We start from the raw sequence: 14,109 nt of genomic DNA, 5'->3' as shown, positions 1-14,109 counted from the left end.
TGCTCTCACCTTGCGCCTGTTTTCAGCATGCTTTCTATTTTGCAATAGCTGCAGTCCTAGGAAGCTGCCAGCAAATCTTTATTGTGCTAACTGAATCATAAGACTGCTTTGTATTATCTTCCAATTAGTGAGTAAGTATTCCTATCATAAGACGCATGCCTCTACAGTGATGTGCTCCAGAGCATGGGGGGGTTCAACGGGGAGATGCTGGCTTGTGGAAGCCGCTCCATTTGTCTCTCGGCTTCATGCCCAGTGTTGTCCCTTATAATGAAGACACTGACATGGGTGTCTACAGAAACTGGGGCCTCAGCTGTGAGTCCTCCAAAGACAACATGATCATATTCAACAGTCTCTTCAAAGGCCTAGAGCCAGGCCAGATGATCTCTGTTTGCCTCTGCTTCGGATCCGATGCTAATTTTCTCCTAAAGCTGTATGAAGGCAAGAGACTTGTTTGTACTAAGCACATTGACAGACCAGTTAATGAAATCATTTACAGATTGAACATTATGCTTTCATAGGAAACAATACTCATCACCAGTGAAAGGCTTTATGTTGTGACTAAACACAAACTTCATTAACTGAAAGCCACTTGAAAACTGAAAGCAGAAACCCAAGGGCATGGCACTCAAAACCATGGCAGCCAAGGGATGTCTTCTCTCTTCCAACATGAATATGATTTAGAGAGTAGTACCAACCAAGGGAAGGAAAGTTTTTACAAACAATGTGAGTTTGACTGTGCCTCTCGGTGGTGAGTCACTTTAGACAGTACAAGCAGAAAACGTGCCAAGATGTTAGATTTCCCTTCATTCCCCACAACCACAGCCCTGAAACCAAGCTGATGTCTTTAATTCATACATCAAATGAGCTAACCTATGGACTATTTTCATCAACATTTGGTTAAAAAAGCAACTTTGCCCTTTCCCATTCCACTGACATCGCCAGCAAGACTGAACTGTGGTGCTAACAGCACCATATAAAGCAGCAAATTCATTCCCAGATGATGCAATGTCAGATAGAAATGACTGGAGGTCAGGAATGGCCTTAGGAATTAAAGGGGGAGGGAGACGATATGGACTCCTTTGCCTTTGACCCCTGACATCTGTCACTCTGGGCTCCTTTGGAATTTAGAAAAGAGAAGAAATAGAAATAGATAAAATTTGGAGAAAAGATGGAAAAAAAGCAAGCGCATGAGAAAAGAAAACAAGGAGGAAGATGGAAAAAGTTTTAAGATATAGAAACAATTTGGAGGATCTTTTCACCCTCATCCTTAGAGTTAACCGTGGGAAGCATGCCACCATCCACAACATTAGACAAACTCACAGGGCAAATGAAGGGTGCATGGCTCCCAAAACAGAGGGCAATGTGATTTCCACAATTTAGATGCACATTCCTGGCTGATGGCTCATCAGATCAACAGGAAATGACATCAGTGGCAGTCAAGTTCATACCACCCCAACTCTAAGCACCATGTCCTTTAAATGATTCCAGATAGATACCAGAGTTCCCTTCGGTAAGATAACTTAGGTAAACAGGTCTCCATGTAAGGTGTCTATATTGCTAATCATGACTCAGCCATCTCGGAAAATCTATTCCCTCACTTCTGAGCCATCCATGTGGTTACTCTTCCTCTTAGGGAAGAACCAACTTTCACAAACTTCAGCAGCAATTTCTGTAAATAAATTTTCTAAGAAACACTAATAGTACCAACAAACTTAATGAAATCAACTTCAGGTCTTCAGAGAATCTGAATATATGAGAAACTAGAAGTCCAAAAGGCGGACAGACAAAAGGAAGGAAGCAAGGAAGGAAGGGAGGGAGGGAGGGAGGGAGGGAGGGGAGGAGGGAAGAAGGAAAAAAAGAAAGAAAAAGTGGTTACAACATACTACTATACTGGGAGAATAGTATAAAAGAGGGAGAAATTCTGAGCCAGCAGTTTCATTTTTAGGTTAAACAAAGAGGTTTAAAAGGCAAGTGAGGGGCTGGAGAACTAGTCAGTAGTTAAGAGCCCTTGTTGCTCTTACAGAGTACAGGGTTTCAGTTCCCAGCATCTGCACAGTGGTTCCCAACATCCACAACTCTACTTCCAGATCTGACAACCTCTTCTGAATTCTTTGGGTACAAGGCCCAAATGGGGAACACAAATGTGCTTGCAAGCAAAACCCTCATACATATAGAATAGAATCGATTTACCTTTAAAAGTGTCAAAGGCAGCTGCAACTATTACTCCAATCAACTATTACTGAAGATGAATAAAATCATCTGATTTAAGCAAGTGAGATGTCCCTTTCGAGATAAAAGTCTTTTTAGAAATGTCAGCAGAAGTCAATGCTACATTCAAAAACTAAAGTTATAGTCTGTTACAGAGAAGAGGGGAATGGAAAGGTGTAAGCCTGGATTTATTCAAATAACAGCTTCTTACAGGGCACTCAGGGCAAATCCCACCATGTTGGTATTGCAGCCACTGAAGACTGGGGCAGTATCATGGTGGTGTTAGGAAAACGGGGGCAAAATACTGGGCTCCATAATTACACATATCTTTCCCACAAGTCAATAACCAGTCAATTCCTCATCTGAGTTTCTTTTCATGAAGGGGGATATCTGTAGCAGAATGAAATCCATAGCCTAAGTTGTAGATAATCACAAAATTCACATTTAAGAACCAAACCTAATAAATAGTAACTGTGCTGACTTTTTAAGTAGGGTTTGCAACACCTGTTCACCGTCTTAAAGCCATCTACTTCCTAGTCCCCAGGGCCACAAGAGCTGATTCTGCCCATCAGTTCTTCACAATGCCTCCCCCACATAGGAAATTAAACTGCCAAAGGCAACTGATGACTCTGCATATTTAAAAAAAGAACCGATATGAAGGTTTTAACTGTCTTGCAATGCATGTTGTAGCACTATGTTCTGGACGGCAGCCAGAGATTTCCTTGAAGGTCTCAGAGATTCAGCATTAAGAGTCGTGGTAGGAAAAAGAGGTACGCGCCATTAACCAGCAAAGGAATGATGGCACATCACTTACCTGGCTTCTTGGGGCATTTCTGGCATTTGTTAAAGCCCCAGGAGGTCCCCACTGTCCCACAGCAGTCTTCTTGCTTGGAAAGGCCAGGGAGCGCTTTGCCACACTGCAATGAGGTGTGAAAGGCGGGGTTAAGCGAGTGCAGACTGCTCAGCCCCAAAGCTGGGGGGCTTCCCAGCCACTTTATAAACAGTTCCCTTGATACCACGGAATTACAGAGGCAAAGAACGGCTATAAAAACCTGGGGGCTGAATACCAGGGTGTAGTCGGTAGGACACAGAAGTGAATAATCACATCACTCTTTTGCATTTTTAAAATCTCATGAAAAGCTGAAACAGGGACACGGGACCATGTTCAAGGCTTCTGGTTTTTACCACTTGCCTGGATTTTCCTTCACTGCGCCCTGCCCCTCACCTGAGGAATAAATGTCAGCTTTCGGGTTTCCCCACAACAATTGTTTGTCCAAGGCGTTTTTTCATTGGCTTGTTCTTTCACTGATCCTTGCCTCTGTACTTATCTAGCACTTATAATATGTCCTTTAAACTGGGGTACAAAAATGGACATATGCACTGGACAGCCATCCAACTACAGAATCAGCTGTGAAGCTGACAAGGGAGAAATCACAAAACCTGAGGAGGACCAAGAAGGGACAGGCCAGGAAAGAGACGACTATAGGCTGAGCCAAATCTATTCTGGCAAACACTAATGTTCCAGGGAGATGAGCCAAGCTAGGAAAGGGCTGGCAATTTTAATCGAGACCAGCCCAAGTAGGCAGAATGAGTACCCTTAGAACTATGCTTCTATATTGTCAAATATTAAGGTCAGGTGAGACTCCTAGTCCACCACAGAAGATCGGGTGACCCTCAGGCAGGGGACAGAAGTTACTTAGAACTACCTTGAAAATCGATCTTGTCCCGCAAGATCACCCAAGGACCAGATGGCAATGAGACTTACTTGACTCTCTCTCCCAAGCTGCACAGGGTAAGCTCACACCCTACGTCTCTGTCTTGTGTACAAATGTGGAGAACATAAGCAGTTCCTCTGCTTTGTCAAAAAAAAAAATCCTCAGGTGGTTTCAGGAGTCATCGTTTCTAAAAGAAATCTGGTCACATAACTATGCCGACTAATGACATCCAGCGACGTTGTCTGATCTTACCCCAAGCAGGATAGAGAAGTCCCCTCTTGTACCAGTTTAGGCTGTATCTTATATTGCCTTCCACCTCTGAGCATCTATTTAGGCTTGGCAAAGGACACTTTCTGATTGCCTGAACAACTCAGGTCTGTTTGAGTGCTACACACACACACGTGTTCTCTCTCTCTCTCTCTCTCTCTCTCTCTCTCTCTCTCTCCCTCCCTCCCCCCTTTCTCTCTCTGAGATACTATCATATTTTCTTTTCTACAACTTTATTTCTACCACGAGAATCAGGTAGAATCACCGGCTCCTCCATTCACGATTCATTTTCTTTACGTCAAAGGTGATTCCACAGAGGTTCACCGCTACCAGTTTCAGTCCTGTGCTATGTATTAATGACTTATTATCTTTATATTCCCCAAACAGGATACATTTCAAATACCCAGTAATGCTGAGTGGGAAAACCCACCAGAGGTTAGTGTACAGGCCCCAGGACAGGGGGCTGTGCACAATGAGGGAAAGTTAAAGCGAATGGTGATCCCTAAGGAGAACAATAAGGTGCAAACCCCACCTAGCAGGCAGGCCTCCATGGACAGTATTTCCTTCCTGCTAGGTCCAGGCATGCCTCATGCCGACTGGAGCTCTGAGTAATTACATACACAATTCATAAAGCAAAACCACATCACAGAAGACCAGCTAGGGTAACAGAGTTTTAGATACAGCATGACGTTGATGTCCTTAAGCTTTTACAATTTTATATGATTTTTAATAATTTTTCCAAAAGCAGTATGTGATAGTGGTTCAAACAGTATTTGAGATACTCTAGAGGGCTGGATACAAATTCTGGCTCTAGGACTCCAGACACACAGTAAGATGAATTTTCGTATCCATCACATGGAATACATAATAGCACCTCTCGATGTGGTCATGAACTTGAAAGGTAAAAATCTATGTACAATGCCTGACGCATGTAAGTGAGAAGTAAGCTGTCACCCCAGTCACTATCATTTATCACTATTATTGGCACCATCAGCATCATCTGAAAATTCCTTGTTGAAGATGTCCCGCATCAGATCCAAACTGTCAGCTTCTTCAGGGCATAGGATGCATACGAATGGATTGCAGTGAACTGCGCCCTTTCTGTGAAACGAGCTGGTTACTCTAACTGTCCACTCAAAAGTACCACAGTCAACAAGAAATGCAGTTCTAAGATAAAATGGATTTCCCTGAAATAAAAGGTAGTCCCGATGACATTTTGAGTTGGTCTAATTTTGAAAAGAACCTAAAAAATATCAATAATAGCACCTGAGGGAAAGTGAACAAGGCCAAAGTCACCACTTCCATGACACCTCTGTTATTCCACGGACAGAAGGAGATAGGCATGCTTTTCTTGAAAGAGACAGGAAAGCAACTCCGCTGGTTGGATGGACGTAGACTGTGTGACTGTTACAAACAAGTGCCCCGACAGGGAAGCCTGTCTGCGGGGAGTTCTTTGCTAGCTGTGGCCACTCCGTGCTGAGTGAGACTGTTCCAATCCCAGCGCTGGAGCTGCGCCAGGTCCGAGACAGGAAGCACAGGTGCGCAGGTCCACGCGCACACACACACACACACACACCCCACAAAAAAGAAGGGAAAGAGTCAAGGTGAAAACAAACTACCTGAATCTGGACTGTTGTCCAGGTCCCTGAGCTTAACCATAGACAATTTAAACCCAGAGCATGAAGGTCAGGAGCAGGAAAGGACAGGGGACAATGGCTCAGGTATAAGACAAGGAACGAACAGAAACACAGAAGCCTCCATTGCTGAAACCCAGCTGCCAACATCTGCTTAACATTCTCTCCCAGTTTCATAAATTGGTTGGGCTTATTTGAGACACCAACTGCTTTGCACACAGCTCATTCTCGTACCAGACTTTGGGCTCTTCTCTTAATCAGGCGAAGCACTCAACACTTGCCGGTTTTATATGCTCAGAATGTTAGTAGCAGTTAAAATCCAATTTTCACCTTGGATTCCTAGAATGTTTTATTTGGTAGGACAAAAATAAATCATTTCCCTCTACTGGGCCTCCAGAAAGGTACAAGGTTTTCATTACATGATCCAAGCCGCTTTATTCCATGGCTTTGTTGTTGCAGGTCCATAGCCAAGAGCAGCACAAGGCATCCAAACTGATGGAACAAATGGGAGGCGTAGGTGGTACCATGGCACTGTGTGTGTCTCGAAACTGGGTCTACACAGCGCAGGATTGAGCTAGGAGGGATGAAGTCATGGCTATAAAGCCCAAAGTTTTCTATCAGTCCCATCAACTGTCCAAGCATAAAGAGGCTTCGGTGTATAGCAAGAAATGTGACCTGAAAGATCTCTGTGGTCACACTCTGGGCTTTTCCCCAGCCACTGGATGCCACAAGTCTTATCTGAGTATGGTCAGAAGTACCCAGAGGGGCAAAAAGTTAGGGTAACAGATGTCTCTCCCATACCATAGGGCCACAGTGGAGAGAACAACCCAGGACAGAATGTGGTTGGGGTGCTCTGGTGTAGACTGGGAAGTTCTACTTCTCAACAAGTTGTGCTCCCACAGACATGGCCTGCCCTAGCCATATTCATAGGTGGGGATCCAGGTGGTTTTTACCAGTTAAAAACACAAGTAGCTAGGTAGACTTTCTCCCATGCTGTTAGTCACCACCTTCTCAAAGAAAGACTGTCAAACACTTCAGAACACATCTTATGTAAAGCAACCCAGTGGTAAATGTATACCTTGTACTTAACTCTACCAGGTCAAAGAGCAACACGCTCTACCTCCCCAGAAAACATCCCTCGGTGTTAGTGAGGGGACACTAATCCCGTATGTTTGCTAGGATCCAAGTAGGGCAGGCAAGCAGAGTGTTCAGGCAGCTGTGACAATCAGCTGGAAAATGGAGCGGTGACGCATGTGGACACTTAGCAGTGCACATGTTGACATGATGGCACTGTGGAGGTACATTAAACATGCCTACTGCATGCCGATGGTTTTCAGCAGGCCCAAAAACCCCAAATCACTGGATTTCACAGTGTCGACAATCTTTCCACTGTAAATGTCTCTACCTAAGAGAGATGGTGACCTCTCTGGTGGGAGCTAAGTCCGATGGATCATCTCTCAGGAATGTAAGAAACAAAGCAAATGACCTCTATGGTTTCTTGCAGGCTTAAGACTCTGAGGTCAGCATGTGCTGCTAGGTTACACGACTCCGTTTAGAAAATACAGACTGGTGCAGAAGAGAGCCAAGTTCAAGGACTTCTGTTGTTCTACCAGGGCCAGGTCTGGGCTGATGCTCTCCTAGCCCTCTCTCCCTTGTCTGTTTTCTACTTCCTCATCTCTAGAGTCTTTGCCAAGTCTCAACCTCCGCTGACTAGACTTAGGCAAACAAGACAAAGGGGAGAAAATCAAACAGCTCTACTTGACCTTGATTTCTGAAAGACTGGGTGTTGAAAATAAACTTCAGACTCTTCTTCTCCACCTATGTTAATAGGGTTTGTACTTCAGAAGGTCAGATCACTGAAGAACTATAGATTTTTCATACAATACATGGGGTTAGAGAAATCCTTCATTAGCACCGAAGGTTATGGGAGTTTCTGAGAAGTTAGAGCATGTTGCTATTTGACTTGCTAGAGTTAAGAGTATATTTCACAATGCAAAATAATTATAAGCAATGGTATAACAGCCTTTAATGTGTAACTAATTATCAATAATCAATTGATTAGGGAAAACGCGCTTAAAATCTTTTTACCTGCTTGAGAATATACCTCTTTAGACTTTAACCTGAGTTTTGAGGTGAAACCACAAAACTTCGCAATCAAAGTTAAATTGTGATCATGGTCCCCTTTAGAGTCTCACAAATCCGGGACTGGAATCAAAATTCAAAACTGACCACCCGGTTATGTGAGTTTATCATATTCGACAGTGAAAAAGCTCACTGTTAGAGCTGCTTGAAAGACACATGGTAACTGGGAGAAGCAGTTATAAACATTGGAGCATGGTTTATGACTTGTGCAGTAAAACCGACACTCATTTGCTTTGCTGTGTCAGGTCCTGGAGAAGGAAAGCCCGGGAGTCAAGAAAAGAGATGAGTGCTGCCTGAAATCCATTAGACCCCGTCAACACCCCAGCTCTCTCACTAGTAGCGGGGTTTTCCACAGATCATCCTGCCTCTCTGAGCCAGTAGTGAGGCACAAGAACAGAAATCCTGGCCTCACAGTGTAGTGAGAGTGAATGATGGGGGCTAGGAGGTGTGGGATATCCCAGAGCCCTGTGGGATATCCTACACCACACTCCGTTGAGCAGAGTTTAGGCTGAATCTCAGGTCTCATTCATCTGCTCTCCGGCATGGGTAAAATTACAACCATGTTCAAGGGTCCTGCCATCTTATAGGATTTGAGAATGTTTCTGGTAAAACTGTTCAGATATTTCACTATGAGAAGGATCACCCCCAGGAAAACAGTACAATGTCAAGGACCTACCTACCATTTCGTTTCACTAGTTAAGACAATGAAAAATGACAATACAGAACCATTCTTAGAAATCATCCTTATCACATGCATGTAGCTCATTTGGTTATCAAGAACTATTCTATAATGAAGTAGAAATACTTTAAGCTAGAATAGAGGACATCTTCTCACGAGGAAAACAAGGCACTAAGTCAATGGAACAAATAAACTTAAAATGTGAAAGCCATGCAGAGTTTTAAAAATACTCCCCGGAGGTCACTAAAGGAAAACACAGGGGGAAAATAGAAGTCTGGAACATTGTAACCCTTGCAAAAGTACACAAGTCTGGGCTCAGGCAAGTGTTGAAACAGGGAAGTGATTTGATGGTACACTGGGGAGAGAGACTCCGGAGGGGCACAACTGCTCTCCCAAGGCAGAGGGCCAACCACCAACTGTGAGCAGACAGAGTAAGAATGGAGGATGGCAGCTGGACCTGACGGAACACAGAGAGGGTACAGAGAGCCAGAAAACAGGGTGGTGCTAAGTTACGGAGAATTTCCCAAATTTGGGGCTCAATTTCGAGTTGGATCTAAAAAATCAACCAGGAGACAGAGAAGTAATCACTCTGGTTCTTTTCCAAAGCCAGTTAAGTTCTATATTACTTCAGAAAAAAAAATACCTGACATAGTTTAAGGAACAGTAGATAGAGGAATATTGATGTCTAATCAATGGAAAGAAAATAAAAGTCCTTAAATAGGTACAGAGAGATGGCTCAGTGCAAGTGTGAGGACTCCAGAATTTGGATTCCCAGAGTCCAAGGAAATGCCAGGCAGGAAGAGTAGCCTACTGTGATCAGCTCTGCAGAGGCAGAGAGAGAGAGGGCATCCCCAGAACAAGCTGGCTTTCTAAAGTTGTCAGAACTGGTGGGCTTCAGCTTCTGGGGGAGACCCTGCCTCAACAAATGAGGTAGAGAATGATCAAGAAAGACATTGGATATTAACTTCAGACTGTAGCATGCATCTTCAGACATGCATACACACCACATAGCCACAAACATACACATCAAAAAGGGAAGGTATAGCATTCTGCATCTGATAATCAGAAGTGTAAAAGGTGACCAATCACAATAGAGTATATCATTCCTGGGAAATGGAGAAGAAATTATATTTAAGGTAAACACATTCAGGAATACTCAAAGAGCCAAAAAAGGATAAAGCTGGATTAAAGGCCCTTTCATTATACTTCTCAGATAACAGGGGGAAGTTTAAGTTCGGCTAATCATTTTATTCACACAACAAATGCTGTTCAGACACTATCTAGAGCAGGGGTTCTCATCCTCCCTAATGCTGCGGCCCTTCAATACAGTTTCCCACACTGTGGTGACTCTCAGCCACAAAATTATTTTCGTGACTACTTCATAACTATAATTTTGCTACTAATAGGAATATGTAAATGCTTCTGGAGATAAAGATTTGCCAAAGTAGTCATGGCCCATATATGAGAATATGTGAAAGCCGAGAAATATGAGAAAATACGAGAAACACTGATCTAGGAAAGCCTAACACCAAATGAAACCCCAGACTTCTACCTATCTGCCAGTTTTAGCTCATTTTCAAAGGTAAACTGACCATTTTTAAAGTCTTCCGTGTGTGATGTGTATGTGTCTATGTGTGTGCGCATGCTCATAAGTATTCACATATGGGAAGAGATGGCGTAACAATGTAGAATACCAAAAGAACACACGACAAGGAACCAGGAAGCCTCAGTGTTGGTCCTACCTGCTACAAACTTAATAGAAGACATTAAGTGGCTTAACGCTCTGAATGTCAGTCTCTTCATTAATAAGATTGCACAGACATCCCAAACAATACACAATTAATGTACTTAAGTGTAATGATCTTAGGGAGGTCACAGTGCAGGACTGAGGCTGCAGGGAATAATGGTGAAAAGTTTTCCTCTGTCACAGTCACCTGATAAAGAGCCCATAGCTTTTCCTACTATCCTCAAAGAATGAGCTGAACCCTCTTCACCAGTGGTCACTATAACATAATTCTACCTTCTCTTGCCAATATGTACATACGAAAAAGCATCTAGCTACCTGAAATTAGGTATGGCTCTTAAATGAGTCCTGTCTGGTTAGTAAGGATAGCGACAGTACTTATTTTTATTATCAATGAGCAAATTCTCAGCAGTATTTATAACATTCATAGAGATGCAGATTTTGCATATATGGAGCATGCATCCAAAGCCACATGATGGCCCATTCACCCACATCACACAGCTATATCCTCTTAAAAATCACATGCTAGTCAAACATGCTGACACAAAACCTTGAGGATTTTAGAGAGCAAAACATCACCCTCACTCACTACTATGACTCTGGTTGAGGGAGAAGGGTCATATTTATTAGGGATCTTCTACATCTCTCCACAAAAATGAGACTAAAGGCCTTTATGGAGAAGCTCTGGTTATGCATAAAAGACTGGATTCAGCTGGCCCACCCCAGGTCTTCGCTGCTATTAACATTCCCAACCTTTCACAGTGATAGAAACTTCTCTGCTCTGGCAGAGTAACTCCTGTCCACCTCCCATGCAAAATGGCTCGGCTCTGGCTCTAAATTAAACTGGAAAGCCTCACCAAGAGCCCTTCATAACCCGGCACTAAAACGTAAAATACATCTATTTTTATGTACCAATGCTAAATGCTCCAATTTTTTGAACACTATTATCAATGCAAAGAGAGCAACATATTTGCTAAACTGGTTCTAAGAGTCCATCTTCCTCACGGAGACCTCTGTACCGTGGCTCACTGGCAGGGTAACAGGCACTGTCCCATAAAAAGAATGAGAAAATGCTTAAATGCTTCCAGATTTTCTAAAAGAACTTGTAAAAGAAAAAAAATTGCTTTGGCTTCAGCAGAACATTCTTCATGGGCAAGTTTTTTTTTTTTTAATCCAACCAGCTTTCTTTTATTAGAGTAATTAATACAATGTTAGGCATTTGGGGTATCTGATATATGCATAATCCTCTGATATTTCAGGGTATTGATTTTATAAGCTATCTGCTATGACTAGGGCATTAATAGCTGGAAATGCATCCACAGTGATTTCTGACAGTCTATTTGCTTAAAGCCTGCTGAAACCAAACCATGGACTTCAAACAACTCCAGACAAGAACTTTAGTTTATGAAATGGTATCTTTAAAGTGACATAGGTTTTTAGTGTTAACAGGCAAAGGGGAAAGTATTCTTAAGGGTCTAACATGTGATTCTCTGTTCTATCTTTCCTAAAGGAGGCACCAAATCCAGCTGTCTACTTTCTCCACTTCTGAGATTTGAATGTTCTGACAGACAAGTCTTCCAGGTTGTGGATCTGTGTGTCATTGGCCTTCCTGTGCTGCTAAAGGAATAAGTAAATTCTATCATGATGCTATTCTCACAAAATTCCCACTAGGTTTTCTTCTGAAGAAAAGCAACACAGACCAGGCCATGGAATACAGTGCCAGAGAGTAAAGAAGTCAAATTTATTTCATTTTTTATTATTAAGTTTAATTTGTATAAAAATACTAGATTCATTATGACATTTTCTTACATGTACATCCTGTTGAATTTATTTAAAATTCTATTGCCAAAGAAAAAGCTTTGGTAGGTGAGAAAATAAGATGGGCATATAGAAATGCCTGCTGTTACTATGGTAACTAGATCACCCCCCCCCCAGACTGACAGTAAAGGTTTGTTTATTTCTTTAACTCCACTGGGTAATTTTCTGTTAAGTTTCACTCCTTAGCAGTTCCCTTTGGGTCTCTATAGAGATGGAAAAAGGGACAAAGGCCACCTAAGGCTAGCAGCACCATGCAGAAGTGCAGGCCTCCCATCTGGCTAAGCTTTCATTGTTTCTGTGTCCCGCCCAAGCACACAGAACTGAAAACTTCTAATTACCTGTGGCTTGGATGGAATTCGTGGAGAAAAACTGAAAGTCACAAATAAAAGCAACAGGTTCATTTCTATCCCCGGGAGCAGGAACTACCTTGTGCTCTCCACTGCCCTTTCCCTTTCGACAGGAACAATATCGCCCACCAAATAGCTGCTGGCTTCCCCACATATCCCAGGCTCTTCAACAGACGTGCCTATCTGGCTGCCGTAACAAACTAGCGACACTAGGTGACTTTGTGTGTGTGTATGTAGGTGAGCCGGCGTGTGCAGAGATTAGAGGTCAGCCTTGGTATTGTAGCTCATGCGCTGCACACCTTGCTTTTGAGGCAGGGTTTCTAAGTAGCCTGAAGCTCACCAAGAAAGCTAGGCTGGCTGGGCAACAAGCTCCAAGAAACTTCCTGTTTCTGGGCTCTCTCTCTCTCTCTCTCTCCCTCTCTCTTGTTGTTGTTGTTGTTGTTTTTTAATGGATTCTCCAAACTGAATTCATGTCTTTGCATTTGCATGGCAGGAACCTTACAACCAATCTTTCTTCCCAAACCAGCTCATGGCTTTGACAACAGACATTTGTTTTTCTAGTTGTAGAGCTTGGATTACAGGACTAAGGGGTTGGTTGCATGGTCAATTCCTGTCTTATATTCAGCAGCTGTTTGACTCTGTGCACACATGATCTCATTGCTCATGAGTCTGCAGGAAGAGAGATAGAACACGGGCGAGCATCCTGCTATCCTTTCTTCTAATGATATTAATCCCATCCTGTCATGGTCCCACCCTTATGATTTCATCCAACCTCAAGTATCTCCTTTTAGCCTCTACCCCCTAATATAGTAACCATCAGTGGTTTCAGTACATGGAGTTAGGGAATACGCCTCAACCCACAGAGTTATCAGGACCGTGTAACTGACCAGTGAGGAGTGAAAAATGGGATGACTATTCCTAAAAGCATCTCTCTTCCTCAGCTACAGGAATCAAGTATTGTCAGGGTTCTATTCTGGCGAAGTTGAGGTATTCTGAGTTGTAGAGCAATGATGTTGCCATCCTCAGCTAAGGTCCCCAAGGAATGTGGAAGGCAGAGTCCTCTGCTTTCCTGCCTCTAGACAAGTCCATGCAAAATGTAAGCACATGTTAGGTTTGTCAGTGTTGCAAAGCCTGTCCCAACTGGCACAGCATGGATACAATTAGCAGTGATTCATATGTGCCCGTTACTCAGCTCATCCTAAGTGGCTTTGCCCTCATGAAAAGTACAGGCTTAACGGGAAGAGGAACAAATGCAACTACTTGAACACAATTGAATTAGAAATAATCCGCCTAGAGTCTGATGTGACAAAAATTCAGAGGAGCAGAGCGCACTGGAGAAAACTCTTTGGAGGAAATGACAGTGAAGGGGACCTATCTCCAGTCAGGACAGGTTGGAGACAACAGAGCAGGTATTCACGATAAACTGATATTTGTCTAGATTGCTCTGTTCATATGTCCTGTGCATGCATCAATAGTGCCTATGATTGCCAAAAAGGGGGAAAGACGTCAAAAGTGTCACAGCAGAAGAAGACAGAACTCAGACGTCTCAGGAGCT

General features: G+C 43.0%; 1 protein-coding gene across 5 annotated transcripts in view; it reads right to left on the bottom strand.

Moving 5' to 3' along the window:
- Ltbp1 (latent transforming growth factor beta binding protein 1) overlaps positions 1–14,109 on the bottom strand; it is a 373,313-nt gene that overhangs the window by 135,559 nt on the left and 223,645 nt on the right. For all 5 annotated transcript variants that reach the window (XM_041631028.1, XM_041631029.1, XM_041631030.1 and 2 more), the window contains one exon: positions 3,023–3,125. In XM_041631028.1, coding sequence (XP_041486962.1) covers positions 3,023–3,125 — 103 coding nt within the window. The remainder of the gene's footprint in view (positions 1–3,022; positions 3,126–14,109) is intronic.

The sequence above is a fragment of the Microtus oregoni genome, unplaced genomic scaffold (assembly GCF_018167655.1).
Source record: "Microtus oregoni isolate MIOR12 unplaced genomic scaffold, Mior012 000036F_ref0000092, whole genome shotgun sequence".
Taxonomy (NCBI): domain Eukaryota; kingdom Metazoa; phylum Chordata; class Mammalia; order Rodentia; family Cricetidae; genus Microtus; species Microtus oregoni.
Note: the sequence above shows the minus strand (reverse complement) of the source record. Positions and strands in the feature narration are given on the sequence as shown.